General features: G+C 43.0%; 1 protein-coding gene across 3 annotated transcripts in view; it reads left to right on the forward strand.

Annotated features, from left to right (window-relative positions):
- SRGAP2 (SLIT-ROBO Rho GTPase activating protein 2) overlaps positions 1 to 21,421 on the forward strand; it is a 115,030-nt gene that overhangs the window by 73,694 nt on the left and 19,915 nt on the right. For all 3 annotated transcript variants that reach the window (XM_066565424.1, XM_066565425.1, XM_066565426.1), the window contains exons 11-18: positions 4,995 to 5,079; positions 8,272 to 8,299; positions 11,295 to 11,325; positions 12,235 to 12,295; positions 14,514 to 14,591; positions 17,576 to 17,710; positions 19,838 to 19,943; positions 21,137 to 21,361. In XM_066565424.1, coding sequence (XP_066421521.1) covers positions 4,995 to 5,079; positions 8,272 to 8,299; positions 11,295 to 11,325; positions 12,235 to 12,295; positions 14,514 to 14,591; positions 17,576 to 17,710; positions 19,838 to 19,943; positions 21,137 to 21,361 — 749 coding nt within the window. The remainder of the gene's footprint in view (positions 1 to 4,994; positions 5,080 to 8,271; positions 8,300 to 11,294; positions 11,326 to 12,234; positions 12,296 to 14,513; positions 14,592 to 17,575; positions 17,711 to 19,837; positions 19,944 to 21,136; positions 21,362 to 21,421) is intronic.

Here is a 21,421-nt window from a genome sequence, read left to right on the forward strand (position 1 = left end):
CTTATAAATAGCCTTGATAAGGATTTCCAGCTCTGACTCTCCCAGGAGCAGCTTTTTCAGTGTCTCATAAACCCCTCTGATGGGTATTAATGAGGCTTGAGGGCAGAGCTTTGTGTAGGGGATAAAAAACAAAGTGCAGTGCAGAATTGAGATTAAATTCCCTTTTACCTCATGATGTGCTGAGCGCTGGGGGATAGGAACTTGGAGAAAAATGCTGATTTGAAAGAATATTCCATATTAATGTGACTCGTGGAGGAAACTCCATGTGGTGCATTCCTAGGCAGAGCTCTTGGGTGAATACAGGGATGGGAATTTAGTGGAAGGATGCTCACTGGAGTGAGCATCTTATTTTTATTATTCCATCTCCAGACTGGAATAATCTGAATTTCCACTGGAAGCACATCCCAGTGCTGATGGATCTCTTGTTGGGCCTTGAAGGGAGATGTGAATTCAGGGTAATTTAATTTGTATTCAGGCTAATTTCAACTTCCCACTGTGCAGGGGAGGAGGGCCCCAGCCCTGAGCTGCTGCAGGTGGATGAGGCAGGGAAGCAGCAGCGACCTCAGGGAGCCAAAATGCAGCCAAAATGCAGCCAAAATGCAGCCAAAATGCAGGGATGTGCTGCTGCTGCCATGGTTACACACATGGTTATGTGCCAGGCACCCTGGCACAGCTGCCCTGCAGGGCACAGCTGGCACCAGCCCCACCTGGGCACTGGCAAGGGGGAAAATGGTTCCATTCTTCCACCTCCAAACCAGCATAATTGGAGTTCTTGGGCAAAATTTGGGGTTTTATCTCTGGGAAGAGGAGGAAGCAGAGCAGTGCTGGTTGGGTGAAGTGCTTTAGGATTCATGGGGGTTTATTTTTGCCTTAAGACATGAGGAATAAAATCCTGCTGCTCCTGAGTCCTACAGCTGGCTGCTGATCCTGTGACTCTTGAATTGTCATTCAGCTGAATTCTTGGTTTGGAATTAATCTTGGAGGGCTGAGAGAGAGGAACATCACGGTTTTCCTGGCTGGAGATGGATCAGGATGTGGAGCAGGGGCAGAAATGGTTTCTCTGTGTCCCAGACAGGGAGGAAGGCACAGTCTGGTTGGGTTCTGCTTCATCCCACGTGCAGCTGGTGCTGCCTGGGAATCCTGCAGGATTTGGGCTCAGGGATGCCCAACTTGCTGGGATTTGGGCTCAGGGGTGCCCAATTTGCTGGGATTTGGTCTCAGAGGTGCCCAATTTGCTGGGATTTGGGCTCAGAAGTGCCCAGCCTGCTGGGATTTGGGCTCAGAGGTGCCCAGCCTGCTGGGATTTGGGCTCAGAGGTGCCCAATTTGCTGGAATTTGGGCTCAGGGATGGCCCAACCTGCTGGGATTTGGTTCATTCTGGGAATCCTGCAGGATTTGGGCTCAGGGATGCCAAGTTTGCTGGGATTTGGGCTCAGAGGTGCCCAATTTGCTGGGATTTGGTTCAGCCTGGGAATCCTGCAGGATTTGGGCTCAGGGATGCCCAATTTGCTGGGATTTGGGCTCAGAGATGCCCAACCTGCTGGGATTTGGGCTCAGGGATGCCCAGTTTGCTGGGATTGGGATCAGAGATGCCCAACCTGCTGGGATTTGGGCTCAAAGATGCCCAGTTTGCTGGGATTTGGAGGTGCACAATGCTCCTGGCTCTGCCTCCCAGCTGATCTTCACCTCTGAATTGTCCCCCTGCACAAATGAGGGGACTCAGAGATGTTTCTGTGCTTTGTTCTGGCTGCACTTAACTCCAGCTGTGCTCTGCCCCAAATGAAATCCTCAGGAGTTCTCCTGTAGTTTGATGATTTTATTTTTTTTTTCCTTTGTCTGTTTTTATTACACCAAAAATCCAGGGTTAATGGATCTTTGTAATTCACTGAGAAAAGCCTGAAGCTTTATTTTGTAATTAATTTTCTTTTTTCATCAGCATCCTTGCAAGAGGCAGGGAACAGAATGTTAGGCATGAGGAAATATTTAAAAAAAAAATTAAATTCTGCAGTGGATGGGAACATTTTTTTTTCTCCTTTCAAGCAACCCCTGGTACCTGTTGATGTTTTTAATGACCTCAAAGCTGGAGCCTTGCAAGTCCCAGCGAGTGCCTCTGCCCTGCCCTGCCTGACCCACCTTATATTTATATTATTACAATTTCTCTTTATATATTTTATATTACATTAGTATAATTATTTATTATAGTTTTATTTTATTATTTTCTTTATTTTCATCGTATTTTCTTCTCCAAAAATTGAACTGGTTGAGCAAAGTATAGTTAGGGTTTGGCAAACAAACTCTACAGGGAAATTCCCCCCAAAAAATGCAATTCATTTTTCGAGGGCGCTTCCTGTTTTCTTCCAAAACAACCAAAAAAAATATTGAAATATTAATAAAGGAAGCAGGAAATGCTGAGTCTTTCCAAAGGGATTGAATTCTTGTGAAATGTTTCTTTCAATGTTGTCAAGCAGGGGACATAAAACACAGGCTTTTGGCAGTTAATTAAAGCCATTTTTGTTGGTTGTGTCAGGGCTGGGGAGCCCTCAGGGGAAGCTTCCTTAGTTCCTGGAAGGATTTCCCTCACTACTGCCTCAGTGTGTAAATTTCTTTATATATATGTTTAATTTATATATATATATATATATATATATATTATATAACATATACAATATATTATTTAATATAATTATACATATTTATTATAATATATATCTTTATAATATAATGTAATGTTTTAATAATAACTTAAAATATTTCATAATATAATAATAATATTTTAATATAATGATATATATTATTTAATTACAGTATATAGTATATATTAGTAATATTATTAATATTTTAATTTATAGATATGATATATGTAAGTATAATAGAAATAGAATCGATATTTATATATTTATGTACATATTTTTATATAATTATTTTAATATAATATATATTTATATGGTTTTAATTTTTTTCTTTGTTTATTTATGTATATATTCCTACTTGACTCCTTCCACCCTGCACAGCAGCTGCTCCTGCCCAGGCCAAGCAGGGTCGAGGCTCTCCTGCCGTTAAAAACATCCACTTTTAGGGATATTTTTATATAAGACTGCAAGGATTTGCAGTCTTATTGTGCAGATCAGACCTGAAGGGAAGTGGATTTAATTGGGGAAAGCTGGGAGTGTCCAAGGCCAGGCTGGACAGGGCTTGGAGCACCCTGGGGTGCTGAAAAATGTCCCTGCCCATGGAACTGGGTGAGCTTTGAGGTCCCTTCCCACCTAAAACCATTTGAGGATTTGATTCTTGCAAGAACATTTCATGATTAGATGAGAATCCTCTCCCTGTGCTCACCCTGCTGGGGGAATTTTTAAGATCTCTCAGGATGGCAAAGAGGGCTCTGTGATATTTGCAGAGTTTGTGGTTTTCAATTCAAGCATGTCCCGTTTATAACGTGGGCAGCCCCTGTGCAGCAGAGCATTTCACGTGCTGCAGCTCAGAGAAGATAAATAAAACTGCTCTGAGCTGCGAGATAAAAGAACCACAGAAAATAAATAAATAAAGAAAACCCAGCATCTGCAAAGCTGTGGAAAATCAGGGAGCAGTGGGAAAAACGCCTGTGTGGCTGTACAGTATTCCAGAGTAAATGGGAACCTCAATAATACCTTTATTTATTTTGGCCTGTGGATCATCCAGCATGCAGGGCTCGACAAGTAAAGTGGGGTGAGAGAGGTTAAGTGAGAGAATAAGCACAGTAGCAGCCTTTAGTTGGTTCAGACAGATTGTTCATTGAGTGCATCCCACCCTGCCTGCCCAGGGATGGTGGCAGCTCTTCTCATGGCTCCAAAAATGCCAAACATCCAGCTGATCCCACAGAGGAGCAATGGAAATCGCCCTGCAGATGGAGAATTCACAGAATTTCAGAATTGTTAAGGCTGGAAAAGGCCTCTGAGAGCATTGATCCAAGCTTGGCTGGGCTCAAATATGAGTGGCCTGAGCTTTAGGCTTGCCCAGATACTTAAGCCAGGACTTAGTTCAGGCTTTAACTGTGAATTTCAGAGTTATTGTCACTGTAAATTCAGTGTCACTCTGTAAATTCAGTGTCACTCTGTAAATTCAGTGTCACTCTGCAACTGCAAATTCAGTGTCATGCTATGACTGTAAATTTGGTGTCACTCTGTAAATTCAGTGTCATTCAGTAACTGTAAATTCAGTATCACACTAAATTCAGTGTCATTCTATAACTGTAAATTTGGTGTCACTCTAACTGTAAATTCAATGTCACTCTGCAAATTCAGTATCATTCAGTAACTGTAAATTCAGTGTCACACTAAATTCAGTGTCATTCTGTAACTCTAAATTCAGTATCACTGTAAATTCAGTGTCATTCTAACTGTAAATTCCATGTCATTCTATAACTGAAAAGTCAGTGTCACTGTAAATTCAGTGTCACTCTGTAAATTCAGTGTAACTCTGCAAATTCAGTGTCATTCTAACTGTAAATTCACTGTCATTGTAACTGTAAATTCAGTGTCACACTAAATTCAGTGTCATTCTATAGCTGTAAATTCAGTGTCACACTAAATTCAGTGTCATTCTATAGCTGTAAATTCAGTGTAACTCTGTAAATTCAGTGTCACACTAAATTCAATGTCATTCTGTAACTGTAAATTCAGTGTCACACTAAATTCAGTGTCACTCTTCAACTGCAAATTCAGTGTAACTCTGTAAATTCAGTGTCACTGTAAATTCAGTGTCACTCTGTAAATCCAGTGTCACACTGTAAATTCAGTGTCACTCTGTAAATTCAGTGTCACACTAAATCCAATGTCATTCTATAGCTGTAAATTCAGTGTCACACTGTAAATTCAGGGTCACACTAAATTCAGTGTCACTCTGCAACTGCAAATTCAGTGTCACTCTGTAAATGCAGTGTCACACTGTAAATTCAGAGCATCCCCAGCCCCTGATCAGAGAGGTGATTGTCCCTCACCATCCTGTTTTCTCCACAGAAAATGAAGGAGTACCTGGAGGGCAGGAACCTGATCACGAAGCTCCAGGCCAAGCACGACCTCCTGCAGAAGACCCTGGGAGAAAGTGAGTGTGAGCTCCAGCCAGGCTGGGCATTTATTGAGCTCCTCAGCCCTGGATTAACCATGCAATGGCCATGCTGATGGTTTTTTTTTAATTAATTCCTCTGATCTGCATGAGGCAGATGAGTGGTGAACACCAAAATGCTGAATTTTAAGGCATTAATGTGCATTTGTGTGCTGCCCCCTCCTTCACACCCATCCTGGTGAGCTCTTCATGGGCCAAACCTACTGATTTACTCATCAATTCAGGATTTTTGGCCTTTATTTGTGTTCCTTTCCTTTACACCCATCCTGGTGAGCTCTTCATGATCTCCCTTGGGCCAAACCTGCTGATTTATTCATCAATTCAGAATTTTTAGCCTTAATTTGTGTTCCCCTCCTTCACATCCATTCTGGTGAGCTCCTCATGATCTCCCTTGGGCCAAACCTGCTGATTTACTCATCAATTCAGAATTTTTGGCCTTTATTTGTGTTTCTCTCCTTCACACCCATCCTGGTGAGCTCTTCATGATCTCTCTGGGGCCAAACCTGCTGATTTACTCAGCAATTCAGAATTTTTAGCCTTAATTTGTGTTCCCCTCCTTCACATCCATTCTGGTGAGCTCCTCATGATCTCTCTGGGGCCAAACCTGCTGATTTACTCATCAGTTCAGAATTTTTAGCCTTCATTTGTGTTTCCCTTCCTGGTGAGCTCTTCGTGATCTCCCTTGGGCCAAACCTGCTGATTTACTCAGCAATTCAGAATTTTTGGCCTTTATTTGTGTTCCTCTCCTTCACACCCATCCTGGTGAGCTCTTCTTGGGCCAAACCTGCTGATTAACTCAGCAATTCAGAATTTTTAGCCTTCATTTGTGTTCCCCTTCCTGGTGAGCTCCTCATGATCTCTCTGGGGCCAAACCTGCTGATTTACTGATTAATTCAGAATTTTTAGCCTTCATTTCTGTGGCAGTTTGGCTGCTCCTCACCTCTGTGGCTTCAACCCAGTGTTGAGCCCAGGCCTTTGTTAGGAGAAGCACAAACAAATTTCAGAGCATGTGAAATATGTTGCCTGTCTAGAGGGCATCAGTCAGGGGGCAGCAGCCAGAACTGAATATTCATTTGCTGTTAGAGGCAGAACAAAGGCAGATTTCTTTCCCTTCATGGTATGGGCAAATCCTGTTGGCCAAAACCACTTCAACTATGCACCCAAGTTTCCATAGAAACCTTCCTGCCTTGTGTTTGCAGAGGAGAAGGTTTGAGCAGTCCAAATGTCAGGTCAGAAACTGGATTTTGCCAGGCTCAGCTCAGTCCTGGGTTGTGTCTGGAGCAGGGCTGTGTGGCTGAGCTGAGCTCCCCACAAATCTGCTGGATGAAAAAACTCAGCCAGCATGTGGGCTTTGAAGGGCTTTGGAAATCCACTGAAAAACTGAAATATTTCTTGCTGCAGCAGTCAAGAGTTTGGTGTTGATCAGAGACGAGGGGAGGGTGTACCTCGGTTTGGGTTGCTCATCACCTCTTCAGCTCTCCTGTAAGAAAGGGTGGCTGAAGGCAAAGTTTTGTGTGCTCAGGGCATTTTTGGTGTGCCTCTGAAGATGTGTGAGTGGCAGAGTGGCTGCCCCTGGGACTGCTGGCATTCCTGGGCCCTGCCTGACCTCTGCATTCCAGCCCTGCTTCCTCTTACCCTGCCTGCCCCCTGAGCCCAGCTCAGGCCGTGCTGGGCGGGGAAAGGAGAGGAAATCAAATGTGATTTCTGTATTGCTGTGTGGATTTAAAGGCTGCTTCTGTTTCCTTCATTTGCTTTTTGCAAATCAGAGCTTTGGTAGAGGCTCTGTGAAGGGACCCAGTGAATGTCAGGGTGAGCCCCCAAAAAATTCCTGCTGTCAATTCCTGTGAGATCAGAAAGAGCTGGGAAAAGGAGGAACTTCCCATTTCCCAGCCCACAGGAGCAGGTTAATGCTACAAACTGGGGACCATGCCTAGATTTATCCATAAAATGTCACTTAATTGGGAAATGGGCAAATAAAATTCCCTCCACGTGTCCCTAGAGCAGGGTTAGGAGCTCTGCAGGAAAATGTGCCTCCAGCTGTGTGTCTCCAGTGCCTGGGAGCTTCAGGGGGTTGTTATTTTTTATTCTCCTCCCTGCCCCATCCTCAGGTGACATTTTTTAGTCGTGGTGGTGCAAATTGCCTTAATCTGAAGATGACAAGTTCCAGCAGTAAAAGTAGCAGCAAGTCCTCCTCTCTCTCTGCAAGTAATTATGTCCCTGCCTCCTGTCCCCATTTGTCACCCTAATGCAGGAGCCCCTTGATGCTGCCACAGTAATTTCTCTGTATGAATATTCCATGATGGAAAAAGGGGACAGATGGCTGGAAATTCTGCTGCAGAATAACATTTTCATGTAAATTATGCACTGTTTTGGCTTTTACAGTGGGGAGAGCAAAAGTGGCTATCAAGATGTGCTCAGCTAATTGTCAGCCATCAGCAATTAGCTGCTTCCCTCACTCCTCCTTCCACCTCCCCAGGAGCAGGAAGACAACAGGAGGGAAGGTGGATTTTCAGCTGGTGGGAATCAGTGTGGTTTCACTGATTTTTTTCTGGTTTTTTTTGCACCAGAAAAATGTTCCTGTCCCACTCCCAGCAGCACATCCTCCTCTCTCCTGCCTCTTCTGTTGTGATGTTTTAGGTGATGCCGAATTAGCAAGTGCCTGAGCTTGGCTGCTGCTGCTTCCTCGAAAACTCAGCGCAAGTTAATGGAGTGTTTTTTATAAATATGTTTATTAAAAACACCACTGAACGTCTGCCTCTGAAAATAGCTTTGGTGCCAGCACGTTCAGGCTGTGGGCTGACAAATGTGGGAATGTTTGCACTTTTCCTCAGGGGCTGGGGGAAGTAGAATCTCTTGCCCCACCAGTTCCCCTGAGAAGAGGGAGGCAGGGAGGGACTGACAAGCCCAGTTTTTTGGCAGAAGTCAACCATTAGAGTGCTCAGGGAGGTTGATTTCTATTTAAAACCAAGAATTCACGTGGATAGGAGTGCTTGGACAGCCTGAGCTGGCTCCTGGTAGGGTTTGGTTTGGCAGGGATGGGTTTGGTGCTGTCCTTGGAGCTTCCCCTCCTCTCTCCTCTGCTTTCCTCCATCTCCTTCCTCTGTAGAGAAATGTTAAAAGCATTTCCCCATTCCTCCCTCCTCACTCTGGATTTCTCTGTCTCCTCCACAGGTCAGCGGACAGACTGTGCCCTGGCCAGGTAGGTGTGGCTCAGGGAATTGTGGTTTTTAAGGAAAATCTGATGCAAATTGGTCATTCCAGATCAGTTACCAGCCCAGGATATGTGTCTGTTAGAAAAATACACTGATTTTAGAGTCACAGAATGGAATCATGGAGTGGTTTGGGTGGGAAGGGACATTAAAGCTCACCCAGTGCCAACTTCCACTGTGCCTGATGCTCCAAATCCCATCCAGCCTGGCCTGGAACACTTCCAGAGATGGGGCAGGAGTTTAATAAATTTATTTAAATGTATACATTTATTAAAAATTAAATTTTTATATATGCTATTTTTATAATTTTTATTTTTATAATTTTTCTAAAATTTTTATTTTTATTTTATTTTTATTTTTATAAATCTCTTCATTTTTCACACACTGCTGAAGTATACAAAATACTGCTACCAAAACTACAATTATTACCATTAGAATAACCAAACCTATTTTACAAAGTTCCTTTAGCCAAAGTGCAAAGCTCCAGCCATCAAACAAATTGTCTAAGCAAGAAATCCCCATCTCCCAAGTGATGGATTCAGGGGCTTTCTTTCATTTCAATCTCACTTATAGTTTACATCTCCCCTGTTTTGATGAACAAATAAAATATTAGACACTGTCTTACTCATCATTTTTTGCACACACTGAAGTATACAAAACACTGCTACTAAAACTACAATTATTACCATTAGAACAACCAAACCTATTTTACAATAGGTTTGATTTAGCCAAAGTGCAAAGCTCAAACAAATTGTCTAAGCAAGAAATCCCCATCTCCCAAGTGATGGATTCAGGGGCTTTCTTTCATTTCAATCTCAATTATAGTTTCCATATTCTCAAAATCTTTGGCCAAACAATATTTATAAACCTTTCCTGTTTCATCTTCCCCAACATCTTCCCCGTTTTGATGAACAAATAAAATATTAGACAATTACTCATCATTTTTTTCACACACTGAAGTATACAAAACACTGCTACTAAAACTACAGTTATTACCGTTAGAATAACCAAACCTATTTTACAAAGTTCCTTTAGCCAAAGTGCAAAGCTCAAACAAATTGTCTAAGCAAGAAATGCTCCAGAGTGATGGATTCAGGGGGCTCTGGCCCTGTGCATCCTCCTGCCTCATTAACAAGAGCAAGGTGATTACCACCAGCATGGACTCATTACTGCTGTTCCCATTCCTCACTGCAAAGCCAAACTGACAGCTCCTAATTAGACCCTGACATCTGTAATAATAAAATATTATTCATCATGAAACAATTTTAGATATCAAAGACTCGTGCTGGCTAGCAGTTTAAAACCCACCTTGTTGTCTGTGACAGCCCGTGGAATTGGATTTTTATTTATTTTTTTTTTATTTTTCATTCAATGTTTTTGATTTTTTTTTTTTACAAAAGGAATTTCCTCCAAATTAACACATTGTACAGGCTTTTTAAAAAAATCACACTTCTAATCCCCTTATTTATAATTCAGCAGCCATCTGCCCTGGCAGGGAATTGGCTGCAATGATACATTAGGGCCTCTCTGCCATTATCTCCCTTGCTTTCATTTTTACAAGAAACTAAAGGAATTTTAAACCCCAGCAATAAATTTTGAGGGGAAAACCCTGACAGAGCAGGGCTTTTTTCCTATTTTTCTGCCATTAATGTTCCACAACACCAACAAATGAGAGCAGACAGGCAAGGCTGGTGTGTGCTGCTGTTCCGGGGGGGGGGTTTAATGTTATTTATTTATTTGAAATCTTATCAAAACCATCATAAAGACTCCACTGTGAACAGCACAGCCTGCTCCCAGCTGCTCTTCCCTGTGCAATTTATATCAAACTTCATCTCCTGCAAGCAGCCCTGGAACCCGGGGTTGTGTCTGGTCAAAATTAAAATACCAGCGGTGACTTTTTTGTCAGGGCTCCCTTGTGCCTCGTGCAGGTTTTGAGCCATTTAAAGTCACTTACAATTTTTCTGGGGGTCCGTAACAACTGGAGTGAGGCTCTGGAATTACGATTGACTGGGATTTCTGGCTCTGGGATTTAGGTTTACTGGGATTTCTGGCTCTAGAGTTATGATTGACTGGGATTTCTGGCCCTGGAATTGTGTTTTACTGGGATTTTTTGCTCTGGAATTTTGGTGCACTGGGATTTTTTGCTCTGGAATTTTGGTTTACTGGGATTTCTGGATCTGGAATTATGATTAACTGGGATTTCTGGCTCTGGAATTGTGCTTTACTGGGATTTTTGCTCTGGAATTGTGCTTTACTGGGATTTCTGGCTCTGGAATTTTGGTGCACTGGGATTTCTGTCTCTGGAGTTATGATTGACTGGGATTTCTGGCCCTGGAATTGTGTTTTACTGGGATTTTTGCTCTGGCATTTTGGTTTATTGGGATTTTTGCTCTGGAATTTTGGTTTATTGGGATTTTTGCTCTGGCATTTTGGTTTATTGGGATTTTTGCTCTGGAATTTTGGTTTACTGGGATTTTTTTCTCTGGAATTATTATTCACTGGGATTTCTGGCTCTGGAATTTTGGTTTATTGGGATTTTTTCTCTGGAATTTTCGTTTACTGGGATTTTTGCTCTGGAATTTTGGTGCACTGGGATTTTTGCTCTGGAATTTTGGTGCACTGGGATTTGTGGCTCTGGAGTTACGGTTTTCTGGGATTTCTGGCCCTGGAATTGTGTTTTACTGGGATTTTTGCTCTGGAATTTTGGTTTATTGGGATTTTTGCTCTGGAATTGTGTTTTACTGGGATTTTTGCTCTGGAATTTTGGTTTATTGGGATTTTTGCTCTGGAATTGTGTTTTACTGAGATTTCTGCTCTGGAATTTTGGTTTATTGGGATTTTTGCTCTGGCATTTTGGTTTACTGGGATATTTTGCTCCTTCCCTGCTCCAGCGTGTGGCTGGGAGCCCTGGAGGGATGAGCTGGTGATGGGGGAGGATTATTCTGATTTTCTGCTCTTTTTTCCCCTCCTGCACCCCTGGACCAGTGGCAGGCGCAGCTCCACCGTGAGGAAGCAGGTAATTATTAAAACAATAATTAAAACAATTCACATTTCCCTCAGTAACAAGGCAGGGACGTGGTGTGGGAAGAGGAGGAGCAGTGGAAAACAAATTTTTTATCTGTCCCTCCCTGTCTTCCATGGACCTTTTCAGTCTTGTTGGAGAAATCCCTCAAACCTGGATCCAGAACCTCATTAATTTTCCATGAAAAAAATTAAAAATTGCTTTTACTCTGTGTTCTGACAGACCTGGAATCAAAAATCTAAAACCTTGTTCATTTTACATGGCAAAATTTAAAATTACCCTGTGTTTTGAGAGTCCTGGAATTAAAAATCCAAAATTTTGTTTGTTCATTTTTGTTTTGTTCATTTTCCTTGGCAAAATTTAAAATTACCTGGAATCAAAAATCCAAAACCTTGTTGATTTTCCATGGCAAAACTTAAAATTAACTGGAATCAAAAACCCAAAACCTCATTCATTTTCCATGACAAAATTTAAAATTGCTTTTACTCTGTGTTTTGGCAGACCTGGAATCAAAAATCCAAAACCTTGTTGATTTTCCATGGCAAAATTTAAAATTTCAAATTTAAAGCTGCTCTCTTGTTGTGCCTTCCTGTAATAAAGATTTACAAAGCCTGGCTTTGTGTCCCTGGCCTTGGGGATAATCTGTTGCTTTTTGGTACCCAAGTGAGCTAAAATGTGGTTTTTTTAAGATAGGGAGGACCCAAAAAATCTCCTGTTGATACTTTAAGGATAAAGTTTGGGAATTCCAATTCAGTCTTGGGACTTGGGAGTTTTGGGGTAAAGAGAGCAAGGTGTGATCTTGGTGTGCAGAGTCAAACCTTTCTCTTTTTTTGTTATTTTTTATTTTTTTTCCCCTCTTCACTCTGCATTCTGCTGCTGTTGCTGGGATTCCTCTCTGGGCAGGATTCCTCCCAAGCCATTCCCCTGGTGGTGGAGAGCTGCATCCGATTCATCAGCAGGCACGGTGAGTGTGTGGGACATCCCTAGAAAACAAAATAAAAATAAAATAAAATAGAAAATAATTTAAAAATAATTAATATTAAAAATTAGACTAAAATAAAATAAAATAAAATAAAATAAAATAAAATAAAATAAAATAACGTATGCACGGTGAGTTTTTGGGACATTCCAATAAAATAATGTAAAATAAAATAAAATAAAATAACATATGCACAGTGAGTTTGTGAGACATTCCAATAAAATAAAATAAAAAATAAAATAAAATAAAATAACGTATGCATGGTGAGTTTGTGGGACATTCCTATAAAATAAGAATAAAATATAAAATAAAATAACCTATGCTTGGTGAGTTTGTGGGACATGCCAATAAAATAAAATAAAATAAAATAAAATAAAATAAAATAAAATAAAATAAAATAAAATAAACCTATGTATGGTGAGTTTGTGTGACATTCCTATAAAATAAAATAAAATATAAAATAAAATATAAAATAAAATAAAATAACCTATGCTTGGTGAGTTTGTGGGACATGCCAATAAAAAAAAAAAAAAAAAAAACAAAAAAACCCTATGCACGGTGAGTTTTTTGGACATTCCAATAAAATAAAATAAAATAAAATAACCTATGCACGGTGAGTTTGTGGGACATTCTAATAAAATTAAAATAAAACAAAATAGCATAACATAAAAGAGTATAAAATAAAATAAAATAACCTATCTTTTATAGGTTAAACCAATAAAATAAACCTTGTAAGGGACGTTCAGAATGGCTCAGGAGCTTGTGCAGAAGCTGCCACAGAAGGAAAACGGCTCTGATTTCTGGTGTTGTGTGTGCTCCACATAACTGACCTTGCAAATGTTGTTTTGCCAACAATGCCCCTTTATTCCTTGCAGAATAAGCTGCCCATCCCTCCCCTGCTCTCACCTTCCTTTGAGCCCTGAAACGTGGCCTTCACCAGAACAATCATCCTCTTCATCAGCAGGAGGAGGAGGAGGAGGAGGAGCACTCAGGGTGTTTGAATGCAGGAGGTCAAGCAGTGAATTAATTGTTCACTTAGTGCCACAGAGAGATGATTTATGCCTGTTTGGAAGGTTGACCTCTGCCAGCCTTGAATGCTGTGCATTTATTGCAGTTTGTTTTCATTTTTAATTTATATCATTTGTTAGTAGTGTGTGAAGCAGCTGTTAATTACCACGTGGGGAAGGAGGTGGAATCCATCTTCATTAAGCAAGATGCAGGTCCTGCCTGTTTCCCTTGTTCCATTACTGTTTTAGAAACCATAATCTGGAGTCCCATTCTCATCAGCACTTGGAATAACCAAGTTACAGTTCTAGAATCAATCTAGAATCTTTCTTTAAGCCATATTTGGATATTTGCTGGAAAAATCCTTGAGCCCACATTGGAGTGGGAACTGATGGGGATAAATCCCTCAGGGTGATGCTGATTTCAGCACCAGGAGATGCTGATTTCACTCAGATTCTACAGTTGGTTATGATTTTTCCAACAGATTCAAGTGAATCCTTTTTAAATATTTTAAATGTTTTCCTCCTGGCATTGGTCAAAATCTTGAGCCCACATCGGAGTGGGAACTGATGGGGATAAATCCCTCAGGATTATGCTGATTTCAGCACCAGGAGATGCTGATTTCACTCAGATTCTACAACTGGTTATGATTTTTCCAACAGATTCAAGTGAATCCTTTTTAAATATTTTAAACGTTTTCCTCCTGGCATTGGTCAAAATCCTTGAGCCCACATTGGAGTGGGAACTGATGGGGATAAATCCCTCGGGATTATGCAGATTTCTCTCAGATTCTACAACTGGCTTTGATTTTCCAATAGACCCAACTGAGTCCTTTTTAAACATTTTAAACGTGTTCCTCCTGGCATTGGTCATATTTTACTCCTGGCTGCTCCACTGCTGGTTTATGACTTCCTCTGGGTTGTAAAATCCTCTAGGGATCCTCCAGGGTGAGAGATAACATCAATGGCTGTCAGAGCCCTGTTACTCCAGCAGTTTAGAAGGGTTAATAATTCTCCTGTCTGTGCTGAGTTCTGTTTTTTCACATTCTGGACATCTCAGGGAGAAGTGGCTTTTAAACAGCCTCCTCTGCCTTTGTTCTTGTTTCTCCTTTACCACAGGAGCTGCAGCTGCTGAAGGTGCCATCTTCTTTTATCTAATCCATCTTATCTTGTCATCAGCATCTCTTGTTTTCCTGCAGGTTTGCAGCATGAAGGAATTTTCAGAGTCTCTGGGTCCCAGGTTGAAGTGAACGACATCAAAAATGCATTTGAGAGAGGTAAGGAACAGCTCCTCCAAGAGCCCAGGAGTTACTGCCAAATGTGGGGATTTGTGTGAGCCCTCAGAACTGCCCTGAGTGCAGCTCACTTCTTTTCTGTCCCTTTGATTTTTGTGTTTCCTGAGTGAGGCTCTCCCCAACACCTCCCTGGTGCTCATTAACCTTGGATTCTCACTTGTTTGCTGTTGTGCTTTGTACCCTGTGGAGTGTCTGTGTAATAAATATTCTGAATTCAATCTCCTCTCATGTCTGATAGCTTATTGATTGTTTGCAACACTAAAGGACGTAGAGGATTTCATTATGAGGTGTAACTGCAGTTTCCTCCCCTCTCCCCAGCTCTTTGTGTGCTGGAGGATGAATTTCCATGGCTTTTTTCTCTCTTGTTGAGGCACAGCTTGGCTACATTTATTCAAAATACCAGCAAGGGAGAGGGGGAAATTTCAAGAGAGTGTTAATTTGAGGTAGCTTTTAATAGATGGGATTTTTCCTCTCTGGGAAGAGCCATTCCACACAAAGGCAGGGAGCAGTTGGGAGCCTCCTGCCTCATCAGCTCCGTGCTGGGCTGTTCTCCCTGGCAGGGCAGGTTCAGAGGAGCTGCTCCTCAGGCACTCCCTGGGTCACTGGGAACAACAGGGCGTCTGTTAATCCCTGGAATCTGTGCTCCCAAAGAATTGCATCAGTGTTTTTCCCTGCTTGCTGCTGCTGCTGCAGGAGAAGGGCAGGCATTAATTGGCTTTATTTTGCTTTTGGGGGAGAGGGAATTGTAATGGGCAACGTGTGGTGGGTGATGTCACCTGTCCTCAGCTCCATCTACCTGAGAGTGAAAACCCTCAGGAGGCAGGAATGTGTGTCACAGTCAGGAAAAGCACCAGAATCAGATTTTTATATTAAAAAATACCAGATTGGAGAAATACGCACTTTATCCGAATCAGATTTTTATATAAGCAAGGTTTTATATAAAAAAATACCAGATTGCAGAAAATACCCACTTTATCAGAATTAGATTTTTTTATAAAGAAATTTTTGTATAAAGAAATACCAGTTTGGGGAAATACCCACTTTATCAGAATCAGATTTTTTTATAAAGAAATTTTTATATAAAGAAATACCAGCTTGGGGAAGTACCCAATTTATCAGAATCAGATTTTTATATAAGGAAATACTGATTTGGGGAAATACCCACTTTATTATAATCAGATTTTTATATAAGAAATTTTTATATAAAAAAATACCAGATTGCAGAAATACCCACTTTATCAGAATCAGATTTTTTTATAAAGAAATTTTTGTATAAAGAAATACCAGTTTGGGGAAATACCCACCTTATCAGAATCACATTTTTATATAAAGAAATTTTTGTATAAAGAAATACCAGTTTGGGGAAATACCCACTTTATCAGAATCAGATTTTTATATAAGGAAATACCAGTTTGGGGAAATACCCACTTTATTAGAATCAGATCTTTATATAAAGAAATTTTTATATAAAGAAATACCAGTTTGGGGAAATACCCACTTTATCAGAATGAGATCTTTATATAAAGAAATTTTTATATAAAGAAATACCAGTTTGGGGAAATACCCACTGGTTCCATGCAGAAATAAAAAAGAGGATTTTTTCCCCACCTTCATCTCACTTGTCTCTGTAAAATCTGTGATGTAGAGGACTGCCAAAGTTAACAATAAGGTCCCTGCAGTTTATTACTTCATGCAGAGCCCTTGGTGGCAGTTAATCCCAGGGATAGTGCTCGGGTTTGGAGTGGCCCATTTGTTATCCTGTGTGTTATTAAGATAATAGGCAAGCTTTGGTAATTCCAGTCACATAATGGATATATATAGCTTCAATTTGAGGATTGCCCCATCATTAAATCTAATTATGGCTGATAGGGAGTTTTCCCCAGGGAGCAACTCCTTGAGTGAGCATCTTCCCTTTGGTAGTGCAGGCAAACCATGATGGATCTGCAGCCACAAATCGTCCCAGAAACTCTTTCCCCACCCCATTCCCTGGGTCTGCACACACCTGGGCCAGGTGATGCTTGTGTCCCTGTGATTGTGATGCTCCTGTGTCCCCTGTGCCACCTGGGCCAGGTGTGTGATGCTCTGTGTGTCCCCTGGGCCAGGTGTGTGATGCTCTGTGTGTCCCCTGAGTCACCTGGGCCAGGTGTGTGATGCTCTGTGTGTCCCCTGGGCCAGGTGTGTGATGCTCTGTGTGTCCCCTGAGTCACCTGGGCCAGGTGTGTGATGCTCTGTGTCCCTGGGCCAGGTGTGTGATGCTCTGTGTGTCCCCTGAGTCACCTGGGCCAGGTGTGTGATGCTCTGTGTGTCCCCTGGGCCAGGTGTGGGATGTTTCTGGGTCACCTGGGCCAGGTGTGTCATCTTTGTGTGTCCCCTGGATCCCCTGAGCCAGGTGTGGGGTGCTCCTGTGTCCCCTCTATCACCTGGGCCAGGTGTGTGGTGCTCCTGTGTCCCCTCTATCACCTGGGCCAGGTGTGTGGTGCTCCTGTGTCCCCTGTGCCACCTGAGCTGCAGTTTTGGGTCACCTAAAGCCCCCTGTCAGGTGCTGGAGCTGTGATGTTCTGCCCTGCCCAAAACACCTGGAGTGTCTCTGCAGCAGGAGCACCACCACCCCCCCCCCGGGTGCCAGGATGACATTTGGGTGACATTTGGGTGACATTTGGGTGACATTTGGGTGACAGAGCTGGCCCAGGTGTCCTGGCATCCCTGGCAGAGCTTCCCACCTGGGGATCTCTCTGTGCCTCACCCTTGCAGTGCAGCTGGGGTGGCTGGGATGAGCACAAATCCTTTCCTCCAGTGTTTGGTTTCCTCCAGTGTTTGGTTTCCTCCAGTGTTCTGATTTCCTCCAGTGTTCTGATTTCCTTTCAGTGTTTGATTTCCTTTCAGTGTTTGGTTTCCTTCCAGTGTTTGATTTCCTTCCAGTGTTTGGTTTCCTCCAGTGTTCTGATTTTTCTCTCCTTGCTCCTAAGGGGAAGATCCCTTGGCTGGGGACCAGAATGACCACGACATGGATTCCATAGCAGGAGTCCTCAAGCTCTATTTCAGAGGCCTGGAGCACCCCCTGTTCCCCAAGGACATCTTCCATGACCTGATTGCCTGTGTCAGTAAGTACATGAAGAACTGCAAAGAAAGAAGATTCATTTTCCTCATCCCCCCACTTGTCTTCCCTCCCTTTCCCCTTTTTTTCCTGACTCCAGGGTGAGATTTTGGGGTTTCTCTGGCTGGGTTTGTGCTGCTGGGCTGGTTTCTGTTACCCAGTCACCTTTTCACAGCCATCCTTGCTCTGACATCAGTGAACAAGGAGATGGAAATTCACAGATTTTGAGGGCTGTGTGATGGGGTTTTGTGAGCCAGTGCTTGGTGACAGGATTCTTTTAAAAGAGAATAAAGCAAAAACACCTCTTTTGTGTAAAATAATCTTGAAGAGCTGTCATCAGAGGATGTCAGAAATGCCCTCTCTGAGGCAGGGATCACCAGCAGGGTTCCCTGGATATCTGCTTTCCCTGGATATCTGCTGCCATGCTCCTGTGTGCTGGCCTCAGCTGACAAGGTAGTTTTTATTCATGCTCCTTTTAGCTTCATACCCACAAGGGACCATCCACTGCCTCCTGCTCCAGCATATCAATCATCAGGGCACTCACTGTTAACATTTTTCATGGTTACTAAAGGTGTTTCTGCCAGGCAGAGGGTTGTTTGTGGTTTCTGTGTTGTTTTTAAGTGGCCTGGCTCTTGCTACATCCCCCAGAACTGAAGAATGATTCCATTGTCCAAGCAGAGAAATGGCCTTTGCAGGGGCAGCCCCTGAAGAGAGGCAGAAGATCACTGAGCAGACAGCTTCAGAACTGGCCTGTGCTTTTCTGCTCCTGATAAATGCATTTCCAGACTTGGATTTGTGTTATGTTGAGAAGCAAAATCCCCTTTCCCCCTAAGGAGCTCTCCCTTCTGAGCTGATTGATGCTGCCCACTTGTTTCTCAGCAGGCTGCTGCACACAGAGCCCTTTGCCTCAGCCTTTAGCTATGTTCATTTGAGCGTTCCAGCTCCTCCTTTTCAAACACCCACCTTTCCCAGCTGCCCTGAAGGAGCCCTTGTGCCAGGTGACATCCAGAGCTCCCACGCTCGCAGGGTGGAGGAGCCACAGGGGGTGGGAGGGTCAGGACAGACAGACACGAGAGATCTCTGAAGCCAGGGCTTGGAATTTGTGGTTTCTGCCACAGCTGAGAGCAGGCCTGAGGGAAGTAAAGACAGAGGTAAAGAGGATGAGAGAGAGTGTGGTGGTGTTCACAGGGATCCAGGATGAGGGAAGAGATGAGGATCTTGACTCCATGTTTCAGAAGGCTGATTTATTATTTTATGATATATATTATATTAAAACTATACTAAAAGAATAGAAGAAAGGCTTTAATCAGAAGGCTTGAAAGGAAAGAAATGGAATGATAATAAAATCTTGTGACTGACCAGAGAGTCCAAGCCAGCTGGGCTGTGATTGGCCATTAATTAGAAACAACCACATGAGACCAATCCCAGATGCACCTGTTGCATTCCACAGCAGCAGATAACCATTGGTTACATTTTGTTCCTGAGGCCTCTCAGCTTCTCAGGAGAAAAAATCCTAGCAAAAGGATTTTTCAGAAAATATGTCCGTGACAAGAGAGGATGAGAGGATAAGAGAGCGAGGTTCCCGTTACAATACAATAAATCTTCTGTGTTGAATATTCTGATTCTTACTAACCAATCTAGTCCAAGATACAAATCCATACAGCCTATAAGAATCATTACATTACCACACTGGGTTACATTTTAAACCCTAAAAACTCCTCTTTGGGCCCTTCTGCCAAGCTGTAGGGTCTGCTCTGACCCTTGGGCCTGCCTGCAAGCAGAGGGTGTTGTTCCATCAAAAGGGGATCACCTTCAGCTGGCCACACCATTGTTTTCCAGTTGTTCAGTAACTGAGGGATCTCAAAGCTTGCTTTCATTTCAATCTCACTTATAGTTTCCATATTCTCAAACTCTTTTTGCCAGGCAATCATATTTATAAGGCTTTCCTGTTTCATCTCCCCCCACAGCAGGGAGGTGTTTGGGCACCTTCTCTGGCCGAGGCTTTGCCAGCAGGTTCTGCAGCCACATCCCCTCCTGCTGGCCTCTGCTGGCAGCCCAGTGTGCAGGGCAGGGGTCCTGGTGGCCCTGGGGCTGTGGCACGGGGGTGACTCTCTCTGTGCGCTCTCTTTTCCAGCCATGGACAATTTGCAGGAGCGAGCGCTGCACGTCCGGAAGGTGCTGCTGAACCTGCCCAAGACCACCCTGATTGTCATGAGATACCTCTTTGCATTCCTCAATCAGTGAGTACCCCTGGGAGCACCTTCAGAGCCTTTGATTTGCAGCTCTGCAGGTTCTGGGGTGGTTTTATAGGATGGCCTCAGTTGCAGAGGTGGGAAGGAGCATTCCCTTAAAATTAGGCCTCCTCCTTTCTGAGCTGGCATTGAGGAATGTGCTCAGTGGCCCTGCCGGGTGCTCCTGTGCTGCCTCTCTGCTCCAGCAGCTGCCCACAAACCCTTCCCTGGCATCCCTGCCTCCAGGGCTCTGCTGGGAGATCAACTCTGTCTGGGATAAACATGGAATTATTGAGGGTGGACAGGGCAGGGACACCTTCCTCCATCCCAGGCTGCTCCCAGCCCTGCCCAGCCTGGCCTTGGACACTGCCAGGGATCGAGGGGCAGCCCCAGCTGCTCTGGGCACCTGTGCCAGGGCCTGCCCACCCTCACAGGAAGGATTTCTTCACAATATCTTATTTATCCTCCTCTCTTTCAGTTTAAATCCATTCAGTTTTAATCCTGCTGTAACCCTGGACTTGAGCTGGGCTGCAGGTGGGCTCTGAACAAGAATAGCAGAGAAGAAACAAAGTCAAATATGAAAATCAGCACCCAGAGCTTCCAAACTCCCCTTGCAGTTTCTATTTCATTTTTCAGTAAATACCACCAGTGTCTCATTTCTTACCTGCATCCAGAACATTTGTGTCCCATAAAGCCCAAAACTGAGCTCACCTGTGTTCACTGGTGATAGTGTGTGATATTTTTGGGGTCCTCAGGATGAAGGAGGAATTGAGAATATGATTCCATGTTCTTAGAAGGCTAATTTATTATTATATTATATTACATTACATTATATTATACTATAATATACTAAAGAATACAGAAAGGAGACAGACAGAAGGCTACAAAGAATGATAATGAAAACTCCTGACTCCTTCCAGAATCCAACACAGCCTGACAGTGATTGGTCATTAAGTTAAAACAATTCACATGAAACCAATCAAACACTCACCTGTTGGATAAACAATCTCCAACCACATTCCAAAGCAGCAAAACACAGGAGAAGCAAATCAGATAATTATTGTTTTCCTTTTTCTCTGAGGCTTTTCAGCTTTCCAGGAGAAGAAATCCTGGGGAAGGGATTTTTTAAGGAAATATGGCAGTGACAATGGTGATGATGATTTCTGCTGTTCACCCTCCTTCCCACCTCTGTTTTTTTGCAGTTTATCTCAGTTCAGTGAAGAGAACATGATGGATCCCTACAACCTGGCCATCTGCTTTGGGCCCACGCTGATGTCTGTGCCTGAGGGCCATGACCAGGTCTCCTGCCAGGCTCACGTCAATGAACTGATCAAAACCATCATCATCCAACACGAGAACATCTTCCCAGGGCCCAGGGAGCTGGAGGGCCCAGTCTACAGCAGAGGTGGAAACACAGAGGATTACTGGTATGATGGGTGCTCTGAGCAGAGCCATGGCTGCGTGTTTATCCATGGGTTAGGATGCTG

This window comes from Molothrus aeneus, chromosome 24 (genome assembly GCF_037042795.1).
Source record: "Molothrus aeneus isolate 106 chromosome 24, BPBGC_Maene_1.0, whole genome shotgun sequence".
NCBI classification, from domain to species: domain Eukaryota; kingdom Metazoa; phylum Chordata; class Aves; order Passeriformes; family Icteridae; genus Molothrus; species Molothrus aeneus.